Genomic DNA, 13,350 nt, shown 5'->3' with positions numbered 1-13,350 from the left:
ATAAAGTTATTTAGATTTAGTGTTGGGTGGTATTGGGGGTGTTTTCAGGGGAACTCCTATGGAAGTCTTCTGTGTTGCATTGGTTTGGTCTATGTGTGACACATGCACGGGGCGTTTCCTTTTTGTTTTCGGTTTGTTGGCCACCACTGTCTCAGGGAGGTCGTTCCATCCGGGGATAGTTGACGGTGCATTTTGATATGAGGTTTGGTTCATTTGTATTTGTGTGGGTGGTACGGAACTTTCTATCTGATTCTCTTGTCTGTTTCCAGTATAACTTATATTCGAGTCTTTTAAAATTAATGTGTAGATGTCTGTGAGTTGATAAGGGACTGTAGGGATGTCAATGGGGAACACACCTCTAGGGTTAAAGCCAGATGATGGAAAAGGTTGTTCTCGCACACACCAAGTTGCGAAAAAAAATAACACATAGACAACAAACATATGTTGAAGGAAAATGTAGAAGAAAAACTTCATGAGAAATTGCCATTTTCACTGTTTGACTAAAGAAAGTACAATTTTCTTAGATTCCTTTTTCCCTTTGAAACTTTCCATCATATCACCTCTCTCCCATTTCTTCTCTTGGTACAACAAATAGTAACACACCTATAATGTCCATCGAAACCACTGGCGCTACGACAGAAAACTCAAGCATTTCTCTTATTGCCTCCCATTCACACATCACTGGTCTTGGGTTGGATGAACATTTGCAACCAAAGGAAACAAGTCAAGGTATGGTTGGCCAACTAAATGCAAGGAAAGCTTGTGGTATTGTTCTGAAGATGATCCAGCAAGCGCAGATTGCCGGCAGAGCGATTTTAATTGCAGGTCCACCATCGACAGGTAAGACTGCGTTAGCTATGGGATTATCACAAAGTCTTGGAAGCGATGTACCATTCACTGCCGTTACTGCAAGTGAATTGTACAGCAAGGAAATCAGCAAAACTGAGTCGTTGACACAATGTTTCCGTAAAAGTATTGGAATCAGAATCAAGGAGGAAACAGAAGTTATTGAGGGTGAAGTTGTTGAGATTCAAATTGATAGATCTCTTACAGGTGGTCACAAACAGGGTAAAATTACAATTAGAACGACCGATATGGAGACAATCTACGAATTAGGTAACAAAATGATTGATGAATTGAGCAAGGAAAAAATTGTTGCCGGTGATATAATTTCCATCGACAAGGCAAATGGTAAGATCACAAAACTAGGTAGATCTTTTACTAGAGCTAGAGACTATGATGCCATGGGAGCAGACACCAAGTTTATTTCATGTCCAGAAGGTGAGTTGCAAGTGAGGAAGGAAGTTTTGCATACGGTTTCTCTACATGAAATTGATGTTATCAATTCTAGACAACAAGGTTTCTTGGCCTTATTCAGTGGTGATACAGGTGAAATTAGAAGCGAAGTCAGGGATCAAATTAACCTAAAAGTTGGAGAGTGGAAGGAAGAAGGTAAAGCGGAGATAATACCTGGTGTTTTATTTATTGACGAAGTTCATATGTTGGATATTGAATGTTTTTCATTTATTAATAGGCTATTGGAAGATGAGTTTTCTCCTATTGTTATAATGGCAACAAATAGGGGCATCTCAAAGACAAGAGGTACCAATTATAAATCGCCTCATGGTCTACCACTTGATTTGTTGGATAGAAGTATCATCATCAAAACCGAGAAATACAACGAGGAGGAGATTATGAAAATTCTCCAAATCCGGTGTAACGAGGAAGAAGTTGAAATCAATATCGATGCCATGAAATTATTGACGAAAATCGGTTCAGAGACTTCGTTGAGATACGCATCGAATTTGATCAGCGTTAGTAACTTGATTGCCAAGAAGAGAAGAAGTGAGACTGTTGAACTTGAGGATATCAAAAGAAGTTATTTATTGTTCCTCGACTCTTCAAGGAGTGTTGCATTCTTACAGGAGAACGAATCAAACTATATTGACGATGATGGTAATGTCCAGTTTGGTAGTAAGGTAGTGTCGGGGGATGCCATGGAAGTCGATAGTTAATGTTTGCTTCTTTAGTTTCTTTTATATATAATTAGAATATAAGTATAAAAAATAAAATCCTGTATACAATTCTAATCAAGAGTTTGCCTTTGTGTTTAAAATCAAGCCAATAATCATGCCGTACAATCCCAAAACTTCAGCGAAAATGAGAATAAGAACTATACCAACAAATAGACGTGGCTGGTGCATGAACTGACGGACACCTTCATCGCCAACAATTCCAATAGAATAGCCGCTGGCTAAACATGCCAAACCTACACTCAAGCCGCAACTCAAGTGCATAAACCCATTGAAAAGGGTGTATTTCCCATCTGGCGCCAACCCACCAGCAATCAACACCGCCACAACAAGCCCGTACACGGATAGGATACCCGACATGACCACGGGGATGAGGGAACGCATAATGAGCTCTGGCTTGAACGTACCAATACCTGAAATACCAATACCTGATTTGGCAGTACCAATGGCAGCCCCCAGGCATGAAAACACCATTGCTGCAGTACAGCCCGCAAAGCCTAGGAACGGTGCAAAGGCAGGAGCATACTCGTCTTCAATCATTGTACTTGTCTCTATTAATGTAGTCACTAGATGTCAACAAGTGTGGTTCCTTTATCTCCTTCAGTTGCTCGATAATTTAAAACTGCAACTTGTATTTCCTCTATGTAAGGCAGCCTCATTATGCAAGCATGGATTTCACACCAAATTTAATTACTCAATCGGGACATTGCACCTCGTTTCTCCCCCAACCGGCTCTTTTTCTCTTTTTCTCATTTTTTTCGTTTAGCTGAGTTTAGCCTTGTTTTGCTTGGTTTATTGTCTGAGTTCAGCATTCCAACACTTGTTACATTGACACTTCGACACGTTTCACTACCTCTTGTCCCATCACCTCTGTCCTGATAAACATCAAGTAAATATAATGGGCACTTATATATCCGAAAAGATGCTACATGAGCTCGAACATGCTCTTTTGCAGCATGTAAAAGTAGACAAGGAGGATGCGCATTTGAGTCTTTTTGTGGAATCGTTACTGCACCATATCGAGAGTAACTCTGTTGTTGGCTATCCAGACTCCAGGAGCCATCACCAACGTCACCTACACTCTCCCCCCACACACTCCTCTCTCATTGAGGAGGCCATGTTGTCGGTTAATGCTGGTAATGAAGCTCGCCAAAGGCTCAGCAAGCTTTACACTGTGGTGGATTCTATAGTGGAACAAACAGGAAAAACACTTTCGCGAACACAAGAAATTTTGACCCACTTGGAGAACCAGGAGGAACAAGAGAAGGAGTTCCTTCAACAAGTGAAACAGAACAACACTGACACTCTCCGAGAAGTAGCGGCACTAACCAGGTCAAGCCTCGACACTGACATTGACCTACTAAATTCTATTGCAAACTGGAAATCGTCATGACCAACTCTAATCTTGCCACTTTTGTTTCTGTATTTAATAGATATGCACCAAGACCACCTCTAGCTGTTATTTCCACGGGCGTTATTGGATTCTTTTGGCTAACTTACCTCTTTTCATGGATAAATCCTTCTTTATTGTCATCTTGGGCATTCTCCCCAAATAAACTTGTCCAACACTATGACCCTTCTACTTTCACAACATACCCATTGATCCATAGCGGGTTTTTCCATGTCTTGTTCAATTCAATGGCTCTATATTACCCACTATCGGAATATGAAGTGTCTCATGGTTCATTGCATACCGCCTTGGTAATCAACACCTTGGGTGCAATACTAGCAATCACAATCACTGTGATCTCCATTATACTGGTACATCTGGGATTGAAGTCCCCAGATTGCATGGATAATCTTTACCTTGGTTCATCTGGTTGGGTCTTCACCTTCATAACAGTCTCTTGTTGCCATAGGTCAATTAATGACCCTTATACAGTGCTGTTCAACCACTATAATGTTCCAACAGTGTTTATCCCACTGGTGTACCTACTGCTTTCAGCATTCCTATTCCCAAGCTCCTCCTTTATTGGCCATTTGGTATCGATCATTCTAGGATTTCTAATCTTCAAGAAGATCATTGCTTTATTGACTATTCCCCCATTCCAAATCTTGAACAAGATAGAATCCTTATCCGTGTTCCATAATGCAATCGAAGCCATTTTTCCCAAGGATATTTTTGTATGGACCTGGGAAAACGAAGTGTTATCCTCGAGATACACAGTATCCGATTTCAGCACTCCTCTGGGGTTGCCACTGCATCACGGTAATGTCGATGCCACAACACAGCCGCCTTTCAAAGGCCCTGGAGAGAAACTGGGAAGTTCATCCACCACTGCCTGATGTGAAAGAAAATATGGTAAAATTGGGGCTATGTGTATAAATACATACATGCATATAAATATATATACATATAAATATACTAAGCTAAACTATTATATATATATTCTTTATTTACCCTTCAAGACTCTTGCAAATTCCTCAATATCGATTTGGCCGTCAGAATCAGTGTCTGCCGCTTCAAGCATTTGCTTTGCCTCTGCATCCGTTAATTTTTCACCAATTGTAGTTAAAACTCTGACCAACTCTGTTTGTGAAATCTTACCGTCACCATCAGAATCAAACACCTTGAAAGCTTCAAGGATTTCAGCTTCAACATCTTGTTCTTTGATTTGCCTTGCCATGATGGTCAAAAACTCGGAAAACTCAATCATGGAGTTACCATTTGAGTCGATTTCATTGACCAAATCATTCAATTCTTGTTGTGTTGGATTCTGTCCGAGTGCTCTCATGACAGTACCCAATTCACTAGGACTGATCTTACCATCTCCATTTTTATCAAAGATGGCAAATGCTTCCTTAAACTCTTCGATTTGCTCAGGACTTAGTTTATCAGACTATATTGTATTTTTTGGTTTTTAGTTAGTATAAACACACTCTCAACAGGATGCAACCAGAAGGCAACTGTGTATCTGTACATACCATTTTACCCTTGTTCGATGTTCTTTCTTTCCCTTACAGCTGTATCTTCCCACTCCCATCGTAGACTCCTTCCATTTCAAATCCAATGCGCATTAACCTATTTTTGGCCCACTTCAAAATAGAGAAAACAAAGTCGCGAGGAAAAAAAATACACTGAAATACGAAATTCTTCTTCTACCGAAAATGGTCAGCTTTACAATGCACGACAATTGCATGCACTGTTGCAAAATGCAACTTCAAAAGCAAAGCGAGTCTTGTCACAATTAAACGGTTAAGAGCAGGGGACGGATATAGATGAAAAGTTTATAAATGCACATACAGGGGATGGTCAAACCCTGGAGTAAAACGTTAAAAAAATTGTAGAGGATAAAACCAAATGGATCAACCAGAACACATGGTACATGCTTCTGGATTGTCGATTGCACATGCAATCACTTTAGAGTTGAAAATATCGACATCTTCTTCATTAGTTTCGCCACTCGCTGGTGCTGCTGGCACACTTACAACAGGCTCAACTATCACCTTCTTCACTTCCTTCTCTGGTTCTTGCGCCTCCTCTACAGGTTGTTCTGGAATGTACGGAACATTTTCATCAACTTTCAATTTCTCAAAAGTTTCACTAAGTCCAGCAGTTTTCTGTGGAATTGCAACCTCAACATCTTCCACCTTACCTGAGTTTCTTGGTAAATACTTCTTAATCTTAATCTTATCCAAAACTGCAGTTGTAGATCCCGCTTCACTTGCAGAGTTAAAGTCAACTGTGAATTGAATTGCCGCAGCAGCAGCCTGGGTTCTAAGGTAATACATACCTGTCTTGAGCCCCTTCTTCCAACCATAGAAATGCATGGACGTTAATTTACCCATTGTTGGATTTTTCAAATGGATGTTCATAGATTGTGACTGATCCACGTATGCACCTCTATCAGCAGCCATATCGATAATTGTCTTTTGCGAGATCTCCCAGACAGTCTTATATAAGTCCTTGATCTCTTGAGGAATATTCGGTAAGTTCTGAATCGAACCATTATCTGAGATGATATGGTTTTTCATAGAATCATTCCAGAGTCCCATTTCAACCAAATCTCTCAACATATAAGGGTTGACAATCTGGAATTCACCGGCTAAAACTCTTCTAGAGTAAATATTGGAAGTGTAAGGTTCAAAGCATTCGTTGTAACCTAGAATTTGAGATGTTGAAGCAGTCGGCATTGGTGCAACAAGCAATGAATTTCTCAAACCATTGGCCTTGATTTTCTCCTTTAATGAATCCCAGTCATATAAGTTGGTTGGCTTCTTACCCCAAAGATCAAACTGTAGGAGACCTTGGGATGCAGGAGATCCTTCAAAAGTCTCATATGGTCCATCCCTAATAGATAATTCAACACTTGCCTCCAAAGCAGCATGATAAATGGTTTCAAAAATTTGAATATTCAGTTCCTTTGCTTCTGGCGAATCAAATGGTAATCTCAACATCATGAAGGCATCTGCCAAACCTTGGACACCAACAGCAATTGGTCTGTTTCTCATATTTGATCTCCTTGCAGTTTCAACAGGATAGTAGTTTCTATCGATGATTTTATTCAAGTTTTTAGTCACAACCTTTGTAATTTCATGTAACTTCTCAAAGTTATACCAACAGTTCTTGTCATCACTTTCAACAAATGCAGGCAATGCAACACTAGCTAAATTACAAACTGCTGTTTCCTCAGGTGATGAATATTCAACAATTTCACAGCATAAATTGGAAGATTTGATAACACCCAAATTTTGTTGATTAGATTTCTTGTTACATGCATCCTTATATAACATGAAAGGTGTACCAGTTTCAGTTTGAGCTTCTAAGATCGAATACCATAACTTTTGTGCTTTAATTGTTCTCCTGCCTCTACCTTCTCTTTCATATTTGGTATATAATTCTTTGAATTCATCACCATATACATCACTCAAACCAGGTGCTTCACTAGGGGAGAAGAAAGTCCAATCTTCATTTTTCTCAACTCTTTCCATAAATAAATCAGGAATCCATAAAGCAGGGAATAAATCTCTTGCTCTAATTTCTTCTTTACCGTGGTTTTTCCTGATATCAATAAAATCAAGAATATCTGAATGCCAAGGCTCAATATATAGTGCAAACGCACCAGGTCTTTTATTACCACCTTGGTCAACATACCTTGCAGTGTTATTAAAGACCCTAATCATTGGAATAATCCCATTGGATGTACCATTAGTACCGGCAATATAAGAACCAGTTGATCTAATATTATGTATATGTAACCCAATACCACCAGCAGTTTTGGAAATCAAAGCACATTCTTTCAAAGTATCATAGATACCTTCAATGGAATCGTCCTTCATTGCAACTAAGAAACATGAAGACATTTGATTTCTTGGAGTACCCGAATTGAAAAGAGTTGGAGAAGCATGTGTGAAATACCTCTTTGACATCAAATTATAAGTTTCAATAACAGAATCAATATCATCACCATGAATACCAACGGCAACTCTCATTATTAAATGTTGGGGCCTTTCGGCAATCTTACCATTTATTCTTAAAAGATAACTCCTTTCTAATGTTTTGAAACCAAAATAGTTATAATTGAAGTCTCTATCATAATGAATTGCATCATCTAATATATTCGCATTTTTTTGGACAATTTCCCAAGTCTCCTTTGAAATCATTGGAGCAGGTTTACCATTTTTAGGATCAATATAAGTATATAGTTGATTAACAACTTCAGAGAATTTCTTAGTTGTTTGCTTTTGTAAGTTTGAAATTGCAACTCTAGCAGCCAATACCGCATAATCTGGATGGATAGTTGTCATATAAGCAGCAGTTTCAGCAGCTAAATTATCTAATTCGACAGTTGTAACACCATCATAAACACCAGAAATAATCTTCTGAGTAATTGCAGAAGGATGCACGTGTCTTGAGTCTAAACCATATGCCAATTTCTCTAATCTCGAGGAGATCTTGTCGAATTGGACAGGAACTCTACGACCGTCTCTTTTAATGACATTCATTGCTAGTTATTTTGTCTAATTAAATGGAAAGAAGAGTAGAATAGAAGTGAGAAGAGGAAAGAGAGAAGTAAGTGATACTAAGCAGCCAGAAGAGAAACAGAAAAGCCTGATCCAAACACGTGAACGGAAAGAGACAAGGAGGTTGAGGGGGTGGGGGGAATAGGTTGACTTAAATGGAAAACACGTAACACACTCGTAAAACACGTTAAGACCGCTTATTAATTCACTGGAAGACACGTAAATTTGGCAAACCCAAGTGGAAAACACGAAAAACCACACACGACACGAAACCAGTGGAAAATTTGCCATCTAAACTTCTCCAAAGAGGAAGAAACGGGCCAAAACGCGTAATTTCCATCGATAGACTAGAGGAAATCGAATATTACAGAGGAAACTTGAAATAAACCAAAGGACACTATACAACAAAGCCGACGCGTCGATGCTGCTGTTCGGCGTTATTGCTTTTCCTTTCTGCAGCAGCGGGGGGGAGCAAATCCGGATGCGCAGCACACACGTGACTACAACGGTACAATGCATGCGCCACGACCTATCTTTCAGTTGCCTGTCGTAGTTATCGTAGCCATTGGCTAGATGTCTCTGATTATTGCCATGGTATGCTTTGAAAAGTTCAAGAAAACACACACACAAACACACACACAAACACACACACAGTGCTGCACAGTGTCTCTAATTGTCTACATCAACAGTGCCAGTCTGCCCCCCCCTCCCTCAAGAAGATGGTGGAATCCAACTTGTGTAGATCAGCCGGTCGCTCTCAACCACCGTTTGTCGTATCGCCTTCTTCTCATTGTAACACTATCTTCTTCTCAACCCACTAGGTCTATCACGTGCTAGCCATGAGGGTTTCTGTTTGTAGAAAAAAAATATGTAAGTTATACGCCTCAGGACACCCGCGCACCCCACACCTAATATTGTAACTTCTGAGGCTCTGGTTTTGCGGAGACGCGGGCCCCCGGCACTCCCCAGTAGCTTCCGCCCTTCCCCAGCATCACCCACGAGTCTGGCCCACACTAGGACGCCCCCTACGAGCGTCCTCACCGCAGCTTCCCCTCTACCGTATTGTTTGGTGGCTTCACAGTATAGCCATTTTCCCTTCGATATACTTGATGAAAATAATGTTGAAAAAAAAGATGTCTATAGAGTTCTAAAAATTTCCGGAATTTTCTGTTTTATTTCCCCTTCCAAAACTAGAGATCAACACATATACAATGGCTAAGGTTTCCAAGGGTATGTATTTACAGGAAAATTAAACATATTCAGATCATTGGATGGTAGAATCTTATTAAAATGCTGCAGTTGTAACAAGAATGTGCAAAATCACCGAAAAATAATAGTAAATAATAAAGGTCAATTGGATTTCACTTTCAAATCTTGCGATTCACATGTCTAATAAATGCCTATACTTCAATACTTGTTTCGGTATCAAAGACGAAGATTTACTCTGTAGTAACTATGATCAAAAAGAAGAAAAGGAAATGGCCATGTTAAGCGCAACAAACAGCAGACTTTTTAACGGCACATCAACTATCACTGACAAGTGTAATGGATCTTTTAACTTTCACAGGACATATACTAACATTGCTTCAACCTATATATCTATATTCAATAGACGTTTCTTCTTCTAGATCTAAGGCTAGAAAGGCTTACTTCAATGCACCATCTTCTGCTAGAAGAGTTATGATGTCTGCACCTCTCTCCAAGGAATTAAGAGAACAATATGGTGTCAGATCCATGCCAGTCAGAAAGAACGACCAAGTTTTAATTGTCAGAGGTTCTAAGAAGGGTCAAGAAGGTTCCATCTCCTCCGTTTACAGATTAAAGTTTGCAATCCAACTTGAAAAGTTAACCAAGGAAAAGTCTAATGGTGCTTCTGTTCCATTAAACATTCACCCATCCAAGGTTGTCATTACTAAGTTACACTTAGACAAGGACAGAAAGGCATTAATTGCAAGAAAGGGTGGTAATGCTGAATAAATCCAGTGTCGAACTTCAATGTGTAAATAACTCTAATTTTTTTAGTTATATATTAATTTGAAAAACAAAAGAAAAATTTAATAATCGGCATCGAACTGTATTACACCAGGTTTTAATTTCGTTCTGTAAAAAAAAAGATCGGGGTTAATGCAAAGTAAATATAAAAGTTTTAAAAAGGGGAGAGAGAAAGAAATGAGAAGAGTTTATAAAGTTAAAAAAAAGAGAGGAATAATTTAGAAAAGGCTAAAAGATGGTGTGTAAAGTGTGAAAAGATACAAATTAAAAAGTGAAAAGTAAAACGTAGAAAGTGGAAAGTATAAGGAGAAGATAGAAGGAAAGAAAACATAAAAAAAGAGAAAGTAGAAAATGTATATAAAACAATAGAAAACATGTAGTGAATGAGGGGGAAAAAGTCATTAAAATACGTTGTACTCAAAGCAACTAATTCGAGTTCAACAAAGAAACCATTGCTCTTTGTTGATCTCTAGCCCACTTTGCTGTATCTTTGGTACTTTGAGAGTATCTGGAGCTTTGTTTAGCCCGTTTCAAAAAGTTGGTAACCCATTCTTGTGCATAATATTCTAATGGTTGGGAATGGAAGATTTGGGCAATGTCACCTAACAAGCCAACAGCAGCCCTGTAGACATCATCGTTATTGATCAACATTGGACTTGAATAGATAATAGTTAAGAAGCTGAATATTTGGGGCAAATAGTTGTACAATTGATCAGGATTATCATGTAATCCTGCAACAATACCGACGTAAGTATTCAAAACAGACTCTTGTAATGAGAACATGTAGTCTTCAGCTTCGATTGAATCGTCATACGGTTCACTTGTTTGTGCATTCAGACAAATGCCCATCACGACTTCTAAATATTGACTAAATTCAGGTCCAATTGATGAAGCGATATCACCAAAGCAAGATAAAATGATTGGTTTTAATTCACGTCTAACATTAATGTTTGTAATGATTTGACCTAAAATATTCATAAAACCTTGGCAGTATGGGATAAATGAGTCACCTAATGCATGACAGATATCAACAACCAATCCAACTGCTGAATCACAAATAGGTGAATCAACATTATTTAGCGCCTTGGTCAAAAATGGTAGAAATGTTGGCATATAAGCTTCAAAATGTCTGTCTATTGCAGTAGCAATGGCAGAGATCGCCATAAAGATATCCTCTTCAATGATGGAATCTTCTGTTTGAATTTGTAATAATTCCAAAAATTTTGTCATTAGCTCGTTGGAGTTCTCGATGATACCTTCGCCAATCCTTCTGATAATATTTGTTAATAATGATAAAATATTGGATTGTAGTTCTTCAAGTAATGCCTTCTCTTCACCGTTCATAATTAGCTTACCAGTTTGAAATTGCATTTGTAAACCAATGCTGTGGTTCAATCTTTGAAGTGACTCGCCTGCAATTTGTGAAATCAGTGGCTTATCACAATCTGCACTGGAAACAACAATAGTAGATAATGCCTCATATGCAGAAGTCCTACATGAGTGTTCGTTTTCTGTGGACGCGGATAATTCCAATAATGCAGGAATCAAACGTGGCAAATAGCTTGTAAAGACATTGATCGAAGAATCGTTTCTCAGTGCATTCAATTGCTCATTTAGATTAATTAAAGTCCAACAACAGTTAGTTGCGACCTTTGGATGATCCTTCAAACCGTTAATCAACGCATCAATAATTGGCGGTAACATGGTATTCACATCAATTGCATCAACGACTAACTCCGCAATTCTACCTAGGCACCAAGAAACGGTCTCCTTAACTTGCAAGTTTTCATCTGTAATTAAGTTGAAAATTGGTGGCAAAGCTTGAGTGATTAATCCCTTCAATTCGTTTCTGTCTGGTCCGTCTAAAATAGAGCCAAATGCCATAACCGCTGCTTCTCTTTCTCTCCAATTGTTTGAGCCAATATTAGCTTCAACAAACTGTAAAGTAGGTTGAACAACATAATTGGTAGTGTTTTGTGCAAATAGTTGTAAACAAGCTGCCGCTGCCATTGCAACACACCAAGTATCATCTTCCAAATCATCGTTTTGTTTAGTTAGCAACGACAATAGCACAGGTAAAACATCAGGTAATGCAATAAGAGCAAAATTGTAAGAAACAAAGTTTTCTTGAGCGGTTTCCTCATCTCCCTGGTTCATTTGAATGTCTAGTTCGATTTCACAAACAGTACTCCAAAATTCAACAGCCATACATGCAACATTATCATTTGGTGATCTCATACCATTAACTGTCAAATTGTATAGTGCTTTTTCCATATAAACGGACATGTAATCATAGTATAAACTCATAATTTTAGCTAGAGAACCAAACGCTAGAGCTTGTAGTTCAAAATCATCTGAAGTTGTTGCTTCACAAACCACCTGCATGATATAATTTCTTTCGCCTTCTCTTTGGAAATTTGCATCAATGAATTCCAAAGAATTCATTAGAGCCTCGAGTGCAGTTTTACGGACAACTAATGATGGCTCTGCAGATTGTGCACCTTGTACAATCGCAATTAAAATGTTATTAGAGTATGATTGTAGTACGGAATTGTTAGGATCAGATGAATCACATATGTAACCAATCGTCAATAAAGAGGCTCTTTTAACATTGACAGGTTTTTCCGTCTTGGTATTATCGACAATAATATCCATTAGAGTTGGCCATTCATTTCTTGGCAATTCAATATGCGCAATAGCAGCAACTAGGGAAGCAGCTTGATTGGCGACTCTTTCGTCATTAGATAGAAGCGTAGACAATGCAATATGTTTGAACTGTTCTTTAGTTTCAGTATTGATCTGAATCCACCTTTCAGCTTGTTGTTGTTTACGTAAGGGATCTTTAGATGTTAACTCATTCTTGACGTTTAAACCAGCCAACATTCTGATTTCGGTTCTCTTTGACTCATCGCCCAACACCTGGATTAACAAGCCAACATATTGAACAAAGTCGTTTTCGCAAAGCTTCCTTAATTCAAGTTCTGCATTTTGTCTAACTGCTTGATCAGGATTTAGAATTGCGTTTTCTAACAAAACACTGATTTCCATGGTGTATTATTTGACCCTTTTGATTAGGATTTTATTTGTTGTTTTAATACGAATCTGTGTTGTTCGGGAACAGGATTTTAATGAAAAGCTAGGTTCCTGCTATTTCAATGGAAAGAAAAAACTCTTTTAAATTGTGCAGTTTATCCAAATATCAGCAGAAAGACGATACAAGGACTCAATATAATGTGATCGGTCGTTAACTTGCACGAAAAAAAGAAAACAAGAGGTTATGTTGTTACAATTATATAGAAGAAAAAGTGATGCATAACCAAATCATAAAAGCATGAAAACATGAAAACAAGCTCGCACTGAC

The 13,350-nt window shown here is 38.4% G+C and overlaps 9 protein-coding genes across 9 annotated transcripts; 4 read left to right on the top strand and 5 right to left on the bottom strand.

The window, feature by feature from the left end:
- Positions 1-6: 6 nt before the first annotated feature.
- On the bottom strand, positions 7-474 carry C5L36_0A12620 (uncharacterized protein; the record flags this gene model as incomplete). The annotated part of the gene is made up of 1 exon (XM_029464304.1): positions 7-474. One exon carries the CDS (start codon positions 472-474, stop codon positions 7-9), a length of 468 nt encoding a protein of 155 aa, XP_029320163.1.
- Positions 475-608: 134 nt separating this feature from the next.
- C5L36_0A12610 (uncharacterized protein) lies at positions 609-2,015 on the top strand (the record flags this gene model as incomplete). Its single annotated transcript, XM_029464303.1, has 1 exon — positions 609-2,015. The coding sequence occupies one exon, from the start codon at positions 609-611 to the stop codon at positions 2,013-2,015; it is 1,407 nt and encodes a 468-aa protein (XP_029320162.1).
- Positions 2,016-2,090: 75 nt separating this feature from the next.
- C5L36_0A12600 (uncharacterized protein) lies at positions 2,091-2,573 on the bottom strand (the record flags this gene model as incomplete). Its single annotated transcript, XM_029464302.1, has 1 exon — positions 2,091-2,573. One exon carries the CDS (start codon positions 2,571-2,573, stop codon positions 2,091-2,093), a length of 483 nt encoding a protein of 160 aa, XP_029320161.1.
- A 358-nt stretch (positions 2,574-2,931) lies between these two features.
- On the top strand, positions 2,932-3,426 carry C5L36_0A12590 (uncharacterized protein; the record flags this gene model as incomplete). The annotated part of the gene is made up of 1 exon (XM_029464301.1): positions 2,932-3,426. The coding sequence occupies one exon, from the start codon at positions 2,932-2,934 to the stop codon at positions 3,424-3,426; it is 495 nt and encodes a 164-aa protein (XP_029320160.1).
- C5L36_0A12580 (uncharacterized protein) lies at positions 3,423-4,319 on the top strand (the record flags this gene model as incomplete). Its single annotated transcript, XM_029464300.1, has 1 exon — positions 3,423-4,319. One exon carries the CDS (start codon positions 3,423-3,425, stop codon positions 4,317-4,319), a length of 897 nt encoding a protein of 298 aa, XP_029320159.1.
- A 107-nt stretch (positions 4,320-4,426) lies between these two features.
- On the bottom strand, positions 4,427-4,961 carry C5L36_0A12570 (uncharacterized protein; the record flags this gene model as incomplete). The annotated part of the gene is made up of 2 exons (XM_029464299.1): positions 4,427-4,873; positions 4,959-4,961. The coding sequence occupies 2 exons, from the start codon at positions 4,959-4,961 to the stop codon at positions 4,427-4,429; spliced, it is 450 nt and encodes a 149-aa protein (XP_029320158.1).
- A 378-nt stretch (positions 4,962-5,339) lies between these two features.
- C5L36_0A12560 (uncharacterized protein) lies at positions 5,340-7,979 on the bottom strand (the record flags this gene model as incomplete). The annotated part of the gene is made up of 1 exon (XM_029464298.1): positions 5,340-7,979. The coding sequence occupies one exon, from the start codon at positions 7,977-7,979 to the stop codon at positions 5,340-5,342; it is 2,640 nt and encodes an 879-aa protein (XP_029320157.1).
- A 1,229-nt stretch (positions 7,980-9,208) lies between these two features.
- Positions 9,209-9,974, top strand: C5L36_0A12550 (uncharacterized protein; the record flags this gene model as incomplete). Its single annotated transcript, XM_029464297.1, has 2 exons — positions 9,209-9,227; positions 9,610-9,974. The coding sequence occupies 2 exons, from the start codon at positions 9,209-9,211 to the stop codon at positions 9,972-9,974; spliced, it is 384 nt and encodes a 127-aa protein (XP_029320156.1).
- A 441-nt stretch (positions 9,975-10,415) lies between these two features.
- On the bottom strand, positions 10,416-13,037 carry C5L36_0A12540 (uncharacterized protein; the record flags this gene model as incomplete). The annotated part of the gene is made up of 1 exon (XM_029464296.1): positions 10,416-13,037. The coding sequence occupies one exon, from the start codon at positions 13,035-13,037 to the stop codon at positions 10,416-10,418; it is 2,622 nt and encodes an 873-aa protein (XP_029320155.1).
- Positions 13,038-13,350: the final 313 nt, after the last annotated feature.

Source organism: Pichia kudriavzevii, chromosome 1 (assembly GCF_003054445.1).
Source record: "Pichia kudriavzevii chromosome 1, complete sequence".
Lineage (NCBI taxonomy): Eukaryota > Fungi > Ascomycota > Pichiomycetes > Pichiales > Pichiaceae > Pichia > Pichia kudriavzevii.
Note: the sequence above shows the minus strand (reverse complement) of the source record. Positions and strands in the feature narration are given on the sequence as shown.